Source organism: Emydura macquarii, unplaced genomic scaffold (genome assembly GCF_026122565.2).
Source record: "Emydura macquarii macquarii isolate MOO-44397 ecotype Brisbane River unplaced genomic scaffold, CSIRO-AGI_Emac_v2 contig_2199, whole genome shotgun sequence".
Taxonomy (NCBI): domain Eukaryota; kingdom Metazoa; phylum Chordata; order Testudines; family Chelidae; genus Emydura; species Emydura macquarii.
In genome coordinates this window covers 2,162,022-2,177,734 of record NW_027132336.1, presented here as the reverse complement: position 1 = coordinate 2,177,734, position 15,713 = coordinate 2,162,022, and the positions used below count along the sequence as shown (strand labels likewise).

General features: G+C 39.4%; 1 protein-coding gene across 3 annotated transcripts in view; it reads left to right on the top strand.

Annotated features, from left to right (window-relative positions):
* HGFAC (HGF activator) overlaps positions 1-14,005 on the top strand; it is a 58,863-nt gene extending 44,858 nt beyond the window's left edge. For all 3 annotated transcript variants that reach the window (XM_067558884.1, XM_067558885.1, XM_067558883.1), the window contains 4 exons: positions 6,426-6,565; positions 7,880-8,020; positions 9,036-9,184; positions 12,099-14,005. In XM_067558884.1, the coding sequence (XP_067414985.1) occupies positions 6,426-6,565; positions 7,880-8,020; positions 9,036-9,184; positions 12,099-12,269 (601 nt within the window). In that variant the 3' untranslated portion in view covers positions 12,270-14,005. The remainder of the gene's footprint in view (positions 1-6,425; positions 6,566-7,879; positions 8,021-9,035; positions 9,185-12,098) is intronic.
* Positions 14,006-15,713: the final 1,708 nt, after the last annotated feature.

Sequence of the window (15,713 nt, the reverse complement as noted above, 5' to 3'; positions counted from 1 at the left end):
TACTCTCTCATTTTTACCATATAATTATAAAATAAATTAATTGGAATATAAATATTGTACTTCATTTCAATGTATGGTAAGTATATAGAGCCGTATAAAGAACTCATTGTCTGTATGAAATTTTAGTTTGTACTGATTTTGTTAGCGCTTTTTATGTAGCCTGTTGTAAAACTAGGAGAATATTTCGAAGAGTTGATTGAAGACTGCTGAGTACCACCAGGGGTACATGGGCCCACGGTTGAGAACCACAGCTTTAGTGTATCCCCAGGTAGATCTGCTAAGATAAGGTATATTTCACACAGCGCCACCTTGTGTCTGAGCAGTTTAATGCAGTTTTGCAGTCCATTACATCTCCTTCAAGTTCTACATTCCTACCCTTTACAAAACTGTACAAAATGTACATTATCATGCTACCTTTAAAATTCAGTATTTATCAGCCTGTCAAGTGCCTTTGAATTATAGAAAGTTTTCTAATTACAATTTGGTAATCTGGCTGTCCATTAGTTGTAATAACTTTCCTGGGATAACAATTTAGTCATCTGGCAGTCCATTAGTTTTAATGACTGTCCTAGGTCAATTTGGACTTTAAGTCTTCTTCTTGTTTTGCATCCATCAACTGTAGAGTTTGCACTGTTGATTGGTCTTTCCGAGGAATAAACTGTAGTTGTTGACTTTCTGTTGAACTTTCCTCTGTCCGTCTTGATCACCTATAATCTTGGTGATAAATTCTTTTTCTATACCAACTGGAGTTGTCCATCCTTTTACTCCTTCCAGTTTGACATGAACACTATCCTCAGGATCTAGCCTCAGCAGCTCTCTGAGTGTCATCTATTGTCAAAGAGTTCATAAGCTCTCTTTGCCTTTTTATCTGATTTGGTTACTCTCTTCATGTCTGGCCACTTTGGAGATGGATTATTTTTCAAAGTTGGAACAGTAGTTCTGAGTTGTCTTCCCATCAGGAGTTGTGCTGGCCTATATCCAGTAGCAGCTTTTGGTGTTGATCTGTAGTTCAGGAGAGCAAGGAATGGATCTTCCTGCTGTAGGATTTTCATGGATCTCTGTACTCCTCCCTCAGCCTTTCCATTCACAGCTCTCTCTACTCCTCCCACAACTCTTTGTACTCCTCTCACAGCCTCTCCATTCATGATAATGTGGGCTGCTAATAATATGATCAAAAACATATTTTGTGCAGAATGACTTAAATTCTGCTATAGTGAATTATGGTCCGTTGTCCCTCACTAGTTGTTCTGGAATACTGAAATGAGCATGTCAGTTCTCGATAACATTGCAACAGGTTATGTCTTTCAGTTACATAATTTCTATATACCTGGAAAAATAGTCCACTATGATCAAGTAATTATGTCCTCTGAATTTGCATAAATCTGCAGTTAGTAACTTCCAAGGTCTGTCTGGTAGAGGTGGTGTTATTCTGTGTGATTCAGCATTGTCTTGTAAGGTTATTTGTACTAGATCTTTTTTCAACAGTCTAATATTATCAAATCCTCCATTGAGTTCTTCCACCTCTTTCACTATGCCTGTCAAGGCTTCTACACTGCTACTGGTCTTTGATTACATGCACTCTGAATGCAAAGCTTTTGTCTGTGGTGAATTGGCCCATGCAGGTCAGAATACCTTCAGGGCTTGAAAGAGCTGTGTCAGGTGACTTCAGCTCTGGGAGAGATTGAAGTTGATTGTAAGTCCTTTCTGGGATGACTCTGATATCTGCTCCTGTGTCAATTTTAAAGTCAATAGTTTTTCCATGAATACTCAGTTTCAGTCTCCAGGCAAGCTGTGGTCATCACACATGATAGATCATAGAAGCAATGGCTCTTGTCTGTAATGTTGGTCAAATCCGTGATGTCTTGGTATGGCAAACAACTGCAAAATGTCCATACTTGACGCATTTGGTACATCTTGCACCTTTGGCTGAACATGCATAATCTCTTGGGCTATAATTTTTTTCACATCTTGTGCATTTAGACTTTGGTGTTTGTCTGAAATTTGTCTATCTTAGCCCCAGTGATCTTATGATGATGACTTTTAGTGGTCATGCTGAGTCTTTTTTACTGCTTCTAAGATAGTTTCAGGTTTTTCAAGTTTTCTTGCCTTTGTTCCTTCTGCTGTTTCACCAGTTCGATCTGTTTTGCTATCTTGGTAGCTGTACTTAGGGTCAAGTCTGTTTTTAATTGTAGCTGTGCTGAAAGATTTTTATCTGCTAACCAAATGACCAGCCTGTCTCTGTTATTTTCATGTTTTGCAGTCCCAGAATCACAGTTTTCTGTCAATGCAGAGCTGTTATAAAACATTCAACATTTTCCCCTGGTCTTTGAATGCTCTGGTGAAAATATGCTTTTGCATAAACCACATTTCTCTAAGATATAAAGTATGCATCAGACATAGCCAGAACTCTTTCATAGTAATCTCTGTGACTGTCTTCAGCAAAGTCAAAGGATTTAAAGATATGCTCTGTCTGCTTCCTCATAGCATAAATTAAAGAGTATACCTGAATGCCTCTGGTTTCCTTGTGGAGTTGGTTGCAGTGCAAAATCCTGCTTTCAGTCTGTCCATTCTAAAGATTTGTCAAAACTGAAGTTCTCTGGGGCATTGAATAGTGGTATGTGGAGGAGATCCTGCAATCTTTGGTTCTTCTGTTTGCAGCCTTTGTTGCTGTTTTCCTTCTGTTTTTGTTCTCCACTGACACTAGTCTACTTCTGACACCATGTCATATATACTTTGTACATGGCAGGTTGCAGGTCAGGCTCTGAGTCAGATATGGACTGGCTATAGAGACTCCTTGTCAGAAAGATGCACACGAGATGTGTTCACTAGAGTTACAGAGCCTTTAATGTACTCCCAGGCTTATCTGTTGTATGCTCAGATAAGGTATGTTACACATGGTGCCCCCTTGTGTTTGAACAGCATAATACAGTTTAGTATGCTATTACAAGTATAATAAGGATTATTATTTAACGTTTATATTATGGTCATGCTTAGAGATCAGCCAAGTTTGGCACCATTTGTGCTACATATTGTACAATAAAAGACAGTCCCTCATCCAAAGAGGGAATATATCCACTGTTTGTTCAAGAGGCTGACAAAAGTGGAGGAGTTTTTAGATCTTTGTCTGATAGCAGAATTTGAAATTTTAGAGGATGGAGATGGTAAAATTACTATCAAAACATTCTAGCAATGAAAAGCTCAGGGTCTATTTTTTGTTCTGATACTGCTAGGTAACTATGTTCATAGCAACTATGTTCTCTGACATCAATTAAGATGATGATGAAGAAATAAACCAGACAAAAGGAAAAACAGGATGACAAAGCAGAAAGTAAACAGATGAGTGACAAAAATAATGAGGCACATGCCTGTAATGAAATTTTTGGTATACAGATATATTGATGATCATCTATGTGTGAAAATCATGAAGTTTGCGGGGAGGGGATTTATATAAAGGAACAATTTCTTTTCATAAATCTCCAAATAAAATTGCACTTGATTGGAATTTTAGTCAATACATTTGATTTTAGAATTCCAGTATGTAATTGATCAATATGTAATACTGGATGTCTACAATCATAGTTTCAGATATTCAGAATGCATTGCTGGGAGCTGTTGTAGGGAGGCAACATTGGCCTAGTAAGTGAAGCACAACATTGGGAGTCAGAAGGCCTGAGCTGTGTTCCCAGCTCGGTCACAGACTACCTTTATGACCATTGGTTAGTCATTCATCTTCTCTGTATTTACCCCTCCTGCCCATAAAAAGGAGATGATAATATGTACTAACATTTGTGAGATGCTTTGAGATCCTCAGAGATAACATGCTATATAAGCACAAAGGATACTATTATTATTCCTGAAGGACAGAAAAGCCTACGTTTTTAAAAGTAGATTCTTACAATGCACATGCATGAGCTAACAAATAATTTGTGTCCCTGTTCTCCAACTCTTACCCCTTACTTGCATCTTAAATAGTCTTACTGAAATTAATGGGTCTACTTGAAGTGTAAAGTGTAGTGTAAGTATATAGAAAACGAGCACTTGCATGCACAAGTATCTACTTGGATGGGCAAATAACTAGTTTTCCATAGGCACATGCATTTCTCTTCCCTTCAGTTATTTGGTTGGATGTTAATGCACCCTCCGTAGATGAAATTAGATGCCTATTGTAGTGTTTAATGTTAGTTCAAAATTATCAAAACAACTGAGTAATGATTTATTATATAAATTAAAGTACATTTGAATGCCTCCAAGTAGAGTAGATTCTGCAAAAGAGCCTAAGGGAATTAGATGGTCAACTGCTATTTAATTTCAATGAGATTTGGACAACTAATTTCCTTAGTCTTTTGAAATTTCTAGATGTAATAGGCAAGGAAAATGTTAAATATCAGATGCACCTATTTCATTCTGAATAATCCATTTGCCGTACAGTAGGGTACTTTTGTATTTGGAGGTAAAGCTGATCACATCAATTGAGAAAAGTGTTACATCATTTCATACCCATTGTTCTTTTGCTCAGTGAGGAAGCCAAGAATAACAGAAAACCTTATGCCAGAATAAGTATGCAGATAGTCTGTAGAGCTAATAATATCATTCTGAATGTTGTGGTGAAGCATGTGGCTCTTCAACTGCAATGCATTTGTTTTCCAAATGTTGTGAAATAACTGATAACTCTGGCAGCTGTTCAGGACATTTCTGCCCACTTCCAGCCGGTGGCTTGGTACATGCAGATTTTCAATAGTTTTTCCATAATATCCTGCACCCTTATGTCTAGTTAACACATATGAGATTGCTGTTCAGCTGGTTCAACTGTTCTCCACTAGGAAACAATAGATACCTGTACAGCTCACTTTTTGTATGACAACCCTCTCTTCTGTTTCTGGCTGTATAAAATAGCAGGATATATATAAGCCATAGCATGTCAGTTTAGCATCAATAAGTATTCTAGATATTTTCCCTGGAATTAGTGGGCCTCCAATTTGCTTTGAGAGCCACAAAATTCTGTCCAGAGTGGCATATTGACTAGGTTGCTGTTGAGAAAGAGTGGTAAGAAAATCATTTTGGAAAATTTTTGGAATATCCTCTGTTACCTTATTGTCTCTTTCTTACTCTTAAAAAAATGAGCTTCCCGATCTTCCTTCGTACACAATACATATAGTGATTGTTAAACTAAAGCTGTTTTCACTGTGTACTACAGTTGTTCTTCGAGTAATTGTTCATGTCCATCTCACTATAGGTGAGTGCACGCCTCAGTGCACGGTTCCCAGAACTTTTTTCCCCTTAGCAGATCCCACAGGGCCGGCTCTGGTGCCCCCTGGAGCCACGCACACAATCCTGGTAGGTGCTGCCGGCCCTATGCCCCCTCAGTTCCTTCTTTCTGCCTGTGACTGTTGCTGGAACTAGCCTTCCTCGCACCAAGTACTATTCCCCTTCTTTGAATCTGTTTGTTATTCTAAGTAGTTTAGTTAGTTAAGTAGTAGTTAAGTATTGTTAAGTGTAGTTAGAGATAAGGCAAGTCCCTGCAGCGACTTAGAGTGGCCAGGCTATGCCCTGGTTGCCAGGATTCAAGCTCTATGCCTCCTGTCCATTCCACAACCCACCCCCTGTCCCTGCTGCCGGAGTTGGCAGAAAGAAGGGACTGAGGGGGCGTAGGGCCGGCAGCACCTCATATACTGCAGCATGTGCGCGGGACTCCAGGGGGCACCAGAGCTGGCCCTACGGGATCTGCTAATGGGAAAAAAGTTCTGGGAACCATGCATGGAGGCATGCACTCACCTATAGTGGAATGGACATGAGCAATACATCTTGAAGAACATCAATTACTGGTAAGTAACCTTGTTTTCACCAATCAAACCCTGGCATCTTTCCCAGTTCAGTACTCAGCACTGGAGAAGAAGATATTTTGCATCTATATCTGGGAGGAAATGGCTACAAACATGAGGATGAGGGAAGTTTGGTACTACTGGATGACTACTTATGCACATTGCATGACAATAGGCATTTTGTATGCCTGGATTGTATAATGAAGTAGTTTTTGAGGAACACACGTACTTTGATGTTGAAAGCTGGCTAAATCCACTGCTGACTTTTGCATGCGCAACTCCAAAGGAGTTTACAGCAACAGTGAATTTTTACCTCATTGCTTCCAACATCACAGTATTTAGTTTGCTTCCAAGCATTTCCTGATAACTCTTGAATGGCTGTCCCCTGCACTCCACTGTTTGAATGTAGAATAAGAGCCTGATCCAACTCTAATTGGAGTTTTTACATGGGCTTTAGTGGGAGCTGGAATAGTCCCTAAAATCCAAGGCTCTCATGTTACTGTTTTTTACATTTACTATTCAGTGTAGAACCACACTTTAAACATATCTTTTTTTCCCAAAAGGACAACTTCTGGACTCTAGTAATTATGTTTTCCTTCTATTTAGTCCACTGAAGTCCAGTATTAGAATTGTTCTGGGTCAGCATTTATTTAATAAAACAACAGATGTAACACAAACATTTGAAATAGAGGAATACATTTTGCACCCAGATTACTCAGTATTCTACCCAACTGAACATGATATTGGTGAGTATTTTAATTTTTTTTACAATTTTATTTCATGCAAGTAGAATTCAGTCACCTGGCAAAAATATATTGCATCACAATGTCTTACTGTGAGAAAATTAAGAAGTTCAATCTATTTCATTTATTCAAGGGAAGGTTAAGATGTGACTTGATTGTGCTCTGTAAGTACCTGCATTGGGAGATATCTGATAGTTAGAGGGCTCTTAATTCTAGCAGACAAATGTATAACAAGATCCAGTGCCTGAAAGTGGAAGTTAGAGAATTTCAGGCTAGAAATAAGATGCAAGATTTTTAACTGGGACAGTAATTAATCATTGGAACAATACTTAGGTATTTTGTGGATTCTGCATCACTTAAACTCTTTAAAAAACATGATTCAATAGGTTTCTAAAAGATACGCTCTATTCAACCAGCAGTTATGGGTTTGGCCTGTGTTAGTCAGGAGGTCAGACTAGAGGATTATAATAGTTTCTTCTGGCCTTAAAATCTATAAATCTATTAATCTTTAGATTATTTTCAGGCTTATCAATTCAGTTAAAAATTAAACTGCAAATAATTCAAATGTGCATTTAAGTCAGACTGACAATAGAACAGGAATGTTCTATATCTAGTATGATGAAACTTGGAGGTTCTCCATTAACAATCCAGTCATGAGAGCTCTTTGGCTTTGAGGCTATTTAATAGACTGGCACATGAGAGGCCTTAACTCAAGAATAGAATAGGTTCTTCCCCTCACAGCTGGTGAACCTTTTGTAGTAGATATCTTATTAACATCAGGTACTCGAGTACCATGTTGACTGGTGTGGTATAAGAATCTGGAGAGATTAATCTGGATGTGAGGCCTCATTCTGCTCACACTGGTGTAAATCAAAAGTAACACCAGTGTAGGTGTGATTAGAAGTAGGCTCATGTCGTGATTTTCAGAAGTGCTGAGCACCCATATCTCCCCTTGACTTCAGCTGAAATTGTGGGCATCTCAGTACCTTTGGAAACTTGAGCCTTGGTTTTAAAGAGAAATGGTGCATACTTTATATTTTATATCCCTCCATTTCCCCCCGATCCCATAAAGAGATGAAGGAAAATCTACTCTGTGAACATAACATAAAAGTAAACCCTTCTGCAATAGGAATAATCAAACATGTCAGTCTTCAATTGACCATGAAATCAGCAGCTGTTGGGATAAGTCTGTCTTTGAAATACCTTCATTAAGTGAGGCTTGGAGTTAATTAGAATTGTACCTGAGATCTACTGTTACCAATCCGATTAAAAAGAAACAACACTGATTTTACTCCTGCTGTGTTTTCTCTCCTGCAGTTTTGATTAGACTCAAAAAAAATAACAAGCGCTGTGCTCTCAAGACCCAGTTTGTTCAGCCAATCTGCTTGCCAGAAAGTGACATGTCCACCCCTGATCAACACAAATGTCAGATTGCTGGATGGGGACACAGGCGTGAGAGTGAGTTGAATGACAAATTTGATGTGAGGAAAAGAAATGCATCATAGCCCAAGCCTGACATTTCAGTGGTTCTCAAACATTGGTTTGTGGATGATGGGTGGTATGCTGAGCTAACTGGCTAGCAGACGTGAATGTGAAAAATATGTCAGTCTTCAAGTTGTGATGTTTCTTGCTAGTTGTGCCCCAGTACAATCCTTAGATTTCCAGAAATATTTTTGACTAATTAAGCTGAAAAAACCCCAAGCCCAGCTTTGCACTTTGTCAACCAGCTTCATAGCCTTCTTTGATGGATACTTTCTGGTGAAGACTCAGCTGTGTTCATATTTGCAGAGGACACAAAATGTGGAAGGTTAGCAAACACAAAGGAACAGTGTTTCTTAATCTTTTGGATAACAGGAACTGGTTTGCTACCTTCTTAAACTGTGTCAGGGAGATCTCAGGGATCGGCAACGGTCCACAGACCAGTAATTGAGAAACACTGCCCAGGAAGATAGAGTTACGTTGTAAATGGGCCAGGAGTTATTGGGGGCTGCAGGAAACAATGATGCTGATAAATATACAGTCCTACATCCAATGTTGGATAGTGCATCAGCAGATGCAAAATTTGAGGGACCATAAATATGCAGCTACAGCTATTGTCAAGGTGACTGATTGTCATCATATCACTCTTAAACTGTCCTAATTTTGTCCTAACTTTTCAAAAGACACCTCGTTTCTCAAGTTGTGTACCTAAAAACTGAGGCACCCAAAGCCAAAGGCTGCATTTGAAAAATGTGGCCATTACTTTGTCACATAGCCAAGTACTCTGATTGCCATAGGGAAGATGTGGAATCCTGTTCGAGAGGTTAGGGGACCATGTGGTCCACTGTAGTAACCACTGTCTTCCGAAGAGGTCCACAACATAAACAAGTTTGAGAACCATTGAGTGTTTGCTTCTTGTTTTGTGCTGCGTGCTTCTGTGGTAAGCTATGCCACAGTTAAAAGTAATTAATTTTTTGCCATTTTTTTAAAAAAGATGCATCCAACTATTCTGATGTTTTGCAAGAAGCATTGATTCCAATTGTTCCTGAGCATAAGTGCAGAAGCCCTGAAGTTTATGGAGATGAAGTTAATGAATACATGTTCTGTGCTGGTTACTTTGATAGCAGATCAGATGCCTGCCAGGTAATGCTATGAAATTGACTGAGGGTGAGTGAGTGGGAGTGTGTGTGAGAGATATTACAGTATTAAAAAACATTAAATCATCATGTTTTATGATTTTTTTCTTGTAGTTTGCTTCTCACTTTTGGTTCCCTCACATTTTGGCTCTGGGTGAGAGTACAAACATGTTATTGCAACAGATCAACATGTTCTTAAATTTTAAGGAATTATTCCTACACAGACCATTAGATTTTGCTTTGATTGGTTTATTTTGATTGAGCAGCTTGCCAGTCTTTTGGGACACTATTTTGGGGAGTAGCTGGCATCTTGCTTATGAGAAGCTGGGAACATTTAGAGCTACAGATTTTGCTGCTGTACTGCATTCATGGCTTGAAATCCTTATCAATAAATCAATCACTCATTTTTCCTTGGTTGCTTTACAATACAGACTTGTGTATAGCCTAAGTAGAAACAGTGGTAGCTTCTTATTACTGCAATAACTAGTTAATCTTTGATTTTCATATGACAGAGGTTTTTTATCAGGTTGGTATCTTTTAGGACTTCTAAAGTAAGAAATTAGCCAGACAACATGTTCTGCTTGACCAGGAGTGTCAAACATGCGGCCCTCATGGTTAATTTTTGTGGCCCGCACACTCTTTTTATTATATTTATGTCCCATACTGTCTTGCATGGGTGTCTTGTGAACTGCCCGTGTGGGGGGGCTAGCCTCCAGCCCCGCCCCTTCCACATGAAGCCCCGCCTCTTCTGCCCAAAGTCCCACCCATTCCACCTCTCTCCTGTTACTCACAGCCCCAATGGAACCCCAAGCACCCCAGCACCAGTGCCAGGTGGCCTGAGCACTCCCGGAGCCCTTGCCCCAGTGCTGCCTGACCCAGTGCTACTTTGGACCCACGCAGGCTGCCCCACCCTGTCTGAGCACCAGCCCATCCTCCCTCCCCTACTGCCAGAGTGCTGGCCTGGCCAGCACTAGCACCGACCCATCCCGGCCCTGGGCTGTCTGTCCCGAGGATCCGAGCCTCCAGAGCACCGCCGGCCTGTGCCACACCTCAGCGCTGGGCACTGGCCCGGCCTGCCCCCACTGCCAGAGTGCTGGTCCGGTCCGCCTTACCCCAGCGGTACAGTGCCAACTCACCCCATCCCCCAGAGCACCACCAGCCTGAGTACTCCCAGCCTCTGGAGTGCCGCCATGGTGCCAGCCCATGCTGCACTGTGCCCCAGCCCACCCAACCTCCAATGCTGAGGTGTTGGCCTGGCCTGGCCTGCCACAGCGGCACAGCACCAACCCACCCTGGCTCTGGGCTGGCCAGTCCACCCAAGTACGAGAGCATTGGGCTGGGCCAGGTGGCTGCCTCAGAGTGCCTCAGAGTGCCAGCCCCAAAACTCTAAATCCTCTGGCTGGGCTGGGCTCCAGCTGGGTGGGAAGAAAAACAGAGTGCTCAGAAAAACTCACATAGACATGGGGAGAACACCATGCAAACTCCACGTGGACAGAGCCAGGATCAGGATTTGAATCCCGGATGCTGGCGCTGTGAGGCAAGAGCACTACCCGCTGCGCCATTGTCCTACCACTTTGATTTTTTTTTTTTTACAGTGTGGCCTGCCAAGTGAACAATTTTGTCTTAAATGGCCCTTGTGGCCAGATAACTTTGACACCCCTGTGCTTGACTTTAAGAGATTTTCTTGGAAAGTGAGGTTTTTTTGTGGGGATTATGTGCACTGATACACAGATAGCTATGAATGACATTTATTAGCTGAAAAGAATAATGAATAAGGTGCTGAGAAATAAATTACTCTTTTTAGAGCTCAAACTTCATTTGATGACATTTGATGACAGAAACACTTTGATGTAAAGGCATCAAAACTTTTTCTTCTCGCTTTCATCTCAGAAATTTTTTGATAGGGAAAAATATATTTTTAATTTGTTACATTAGTTTTCAGGTACTTAAGGAATAGTGGTTCCTTTCACCAATGCTGCTGACTAACAAGATCCAAGATTTTCTTTTCAGCCTTAAGAGTATAAATATGTGTAGCTTTCCTTTCCTTTTTAAAAAAATGAATGCCCTTGCTAGATGATTGCAAAGCTTGCATACATCATGATGTACCAAATTCACACTGGTGTAGTGTCAAAGCAGGCATGAGTTTGGCCTTATGAATTTGGCAGATGAAATGTTTTCAGGTCCAAAGTCCTTGTGTTACAATTGTAATGAAAACAAAGATATTCAGAGCCAAATTTTTAAATATCCGCAGGTATAGTGCCTGCAAAATTTGCAGGCATTGCCATGTAGAATTTCAAAATCACAAACATGGGTGTGCAAATTGAATACGTACCGAACTACATGATTTGCATGACAAGCACCTCAGTTGTCCATAAGCGTGGTTGTAATGGAGGCCATTCGAAAATTGTTAACCTGAGCCTGCTCTTGCTGAAACTCATGACACAACTTCCGTTCTCTTCAATGGGAAGAACATTGGGCACTTGTGTCAAAAGGGTGGGATTTCAAAAGCATTCATTGCTGTGTATTTTTGACAATCCCACCCTATGTTTCAGGAAAAGATCCATATCACAAGTCATAATTTTTACAATTGAGGTTTATATTTTAAAAGTGTATTAATCTGCCTTTCATAAAAACACAGGTATTTACTAAATCCATATTATACGGTTTCTTATTACTTTTTAAAATCAGCATTTATTTAGCACTCACCATTATGCCATCTGGGTGATCAATGCCTGGCTTAGAGTAAGATGAGAACATTTCCCATGTAAAAATATTGTCTTATTGTATAGGCTAGGAGAAACGTAATCTTTCATTCTCTCAAATGGGTCACCTTTTGGGGCTTCCCCTGACCGATTAATTTAAAAATGCTTCTGTAACAAGTTATTAGCAAATTAGATCATCTTTCTTTAATTTTAACACAGGGTGATTCCGGTGGACCTCTGGCCTGTGAAAAAAATAAAATATCTTACCTCTATGGAATTATCAGCTGGGGAGATGGATGCAGCAGGGTCAACAAACCTGGAGTTTATACCCGAGTGACCAAATATGTGGACTGGATAAATAATAAGTTAAACCTCCCCAAAAATAAATAGCAGAACTTTCATAAGTTACCTTTGCCATGCACACTGCATGAACATATATCCTAGAGTAACATATATACTGTCAATAATTCTTAGCAATTCAAAGCGGTAGCATTAAAATTGATCTGATGTCAGTAAACTGTATCTTTTGATCTTATATTTGAGGCCACTGGGTGGCTCAAATAATGAGATGCAGAGCCCTTCACAATTACATCATTAGTTCAAATATATATCCAACTTGGTATTTACAAAACTCATGGCTATCTGGTGCCTGCTTGATGATCTGTTTGAAATGAGTTAGTTAGTGGTCTCCGTCCAGTGTCCACATCACAAAACCCACCCTCAAAACTGGTATCCTTGTTGTTAATCTCAGCACAGAGTTCAAGAACTGAATGAGCATGAAGAGTGAAATACTCTCACACACTTGGAGGTGTTCCCTGCAGATCAATGTTGAGACACACTGGCAGAGCATTATAGAAATTCGCACACTGCAGATGCTTGTGCCAAACCAGTTCTGTGGAAAAAATAGAGGAGTTGGGCCATGAATCAGCAGAGCACCAGAAGTTAAGTACATGCTTTGCTGAATAGGGGTGGATTTAAGCATGTGCCTAAAATTAAGAATATACTTTAGTACTTTGCTGAATCAGGGCCTTAATTCTCCAGTGTGCTCAGTCCAACACTTTCCAAGAGAACTACATTTACTATTTTAAAAAAGTAAAAATCAATCAATCTGATTTTAGAATGATTGACTAGGACCTTTCTGAGACCACATCAGTTGTTGCTCATTCTGAAAATTGTAGTATAACTATATATCACTTCAACAACCAGTGAAGATTGATGAATGTCCTTCTGGCTTGTTCTTGTTTTAATGATGTCTCACATTGTTGTACTAATAAATATTGTAATTGTTTTGGAACTTAAAAAAAATGTGGGTCCCATATATTATAAAAAAGAACAGATAGGTGGTAGAGAGTGACAAAAAAATTTTCTTGGAGATTTACTGATACAAACCTCTTGTGCTTTACTGTCAGTGTATAAACTGTCACTGGAACCATTCAGTGCTTAATTTGTAATGAAAGAGGTGCCAGGGTTCAAGCAATTTTTTACATTCATAACTGACATAGCAATCCTAGACGTGCCAGAGCTATGAACTACCAAATTTAGAAGTGTCAGAGCTCAGCCCTGGTAAGCCCTGGCACAAGTTAAGCACTGGAACCATCAGTAACATACAGGCGGTGGCAATGATTGCATATTCTGTCATCCTGACAAAAAGTCAGACTGCATCGATTTGATATCAGAAAACCATAATCCTTTGACCTGTCATCAAAATGGTAGATTCTGGCTTTTTAGAAATGGAGCTCCCAGACATGTCAGTTACATGAAGTCCCGGAATTTTAGTTCAGATGATCTCTTTCAAATGCTGAATTGAAGAGTATTTAAGAAGCTTTTACTATACTCATAAGTATTTTCAAAGTTAATTGTTTTTAAATATCTGAAACTTTAAAATGGTGACTAGATACATGAATATTATATACCATAAAATAATTGATTCCATTTGACAGTTCTGGCAGTATCATAAACCAGGGGATCTTTTAGGTGCAGCAAACAATTTTTAAAATTACAAATTGTATGAAAACATAAGAAATAAATTTGTAAAAGTACAAAGAAATGCAAATGTTAATAAACAAGATAAGTGATGTACATTATTGAATAAAAATGTAATAACATTAGAAGTCTGTTTTTGTTGGTACTCAATTAATATTTTAAACATAATAATTAAAACCTTGGGGAACTTGATGACTAAGGGGACTGCTAAAAGATACAGGATACAGAAGGCCAGTACCAATCACATGCTTAAGTTTCAGTAATGCATAATGGTGTGTTTGACTTCTGCACAAGGGTGAATTTTGCCCAGCAGCTCTTTTGCTTTTATTTAACTGTTTCAAATCCACACAAGTTTCTAGCAGTCAAAATGTTTCACTACAGATGAGTCCAAGCCACCAAATTTAGATCTAGATCTCAATTCCAATCTCTGCAAAGTCATGCATGTTCAGATCCAAGTTTGGCCTGACCGATTAATGGGCTTGGAAAATTCAGATCCTGATCTGGGTTTGGATTCTAAACCTGCCCGAAGTTGAGAATTATTTGGATCTGAGGGTTTAGACAGGTCCAATTGCTGATCATTTCAAAAATGATGATGGCTTGGTAGCCTGTGTGAAAAGAATGTGTGTCTATATAATGAGACCCACTATTACCATATTGGTGGATCACAAGGACTGAATTAGCATGAAGGCAAGCTTACCTACCTATTCATCTCCAGAGATAGTGCCTCTGGAACAGGCTTTGTTGAAATCTATTAGTGAGACACAGTGTTGGCGATTATAACACTCCCTGAACTGTACTGCATCTGTTCTATGGACTCAATTTCACTTTAAAATGAATAATATCCATCTAAACTGTACATATTTGTATTTGAATGTCTGACAACATGTATACATCCATTCAATCTTCACTCAGTTTTGCGGAGGGTGAAGGAACGGCTGTTGGTGGTTCCTGGCTATGGGTTTTGGAGTTTGGTGCTGATGCCAGCTTTTCTTTTTTTTTAGTTATCAGTCTTACAATTTTCTTTTAAGAATGCTCACTGAGGTATCTGGGTCTATTTATATCAATGTACAATATCAGTAACAGCATGGACAAAAAGTCAATTCTAAAAGAAATTCCCACTAGCTATAAATGAAACTTAACCCACTCAACCTACCTCTTTTAAACAAAAGCCTGAGGAGCAGCTCCTCATCTGGTGAAAATTGCTGTAGCGCCATTCGCTTTATTGGAGCTCTGACAACTTAACCAAGCTGTGGATCGCCCGAGTGAATACATAATCTCTGCACTAAACCGCAAGGACAATAAACTAGCATGTTGTATATAAGCAGGTGAACGAAATCCAGAGACAAAAGACTCAACTGAGAATGGTCTGCCTCCAGACTCTCAGTGAGTCTGTTGAGACTGTTATTCACAGTGCATCCCAAAGGGGCAACATGGCACTCTGTGCCCTGGTAGACTTCTTTTTTGGGGGTGAGGGGTGGTTATGCCCTTGATCAGGAGTTAGATGCCTACAAACTTTGAGGATCTAAACCTTAGAATTTTCACCATTCCCATATATTTACAGATAAGGGATTTTCTGACTGGAGAAATCCCAACCTATATTTATGCTCAAATTAAAGATGATTTTAGCTAGAAATTGAGCTAATATGAAAAGCCATTTGACAGAAACAAGTCCATAATAAAATACAAAGCACACTTCATACACAATTTAATAAAATCTTCCTTATTTTGTATCAGGAGACATTTCATCCAAAGTGATTCAAAGGAAATAAATACAGTTACGCATCTAATGATACCAGCTAAAACAAGAATAACTAGAAAATTCTATTATGCCATTGAGAGAAAAGTCTTCTG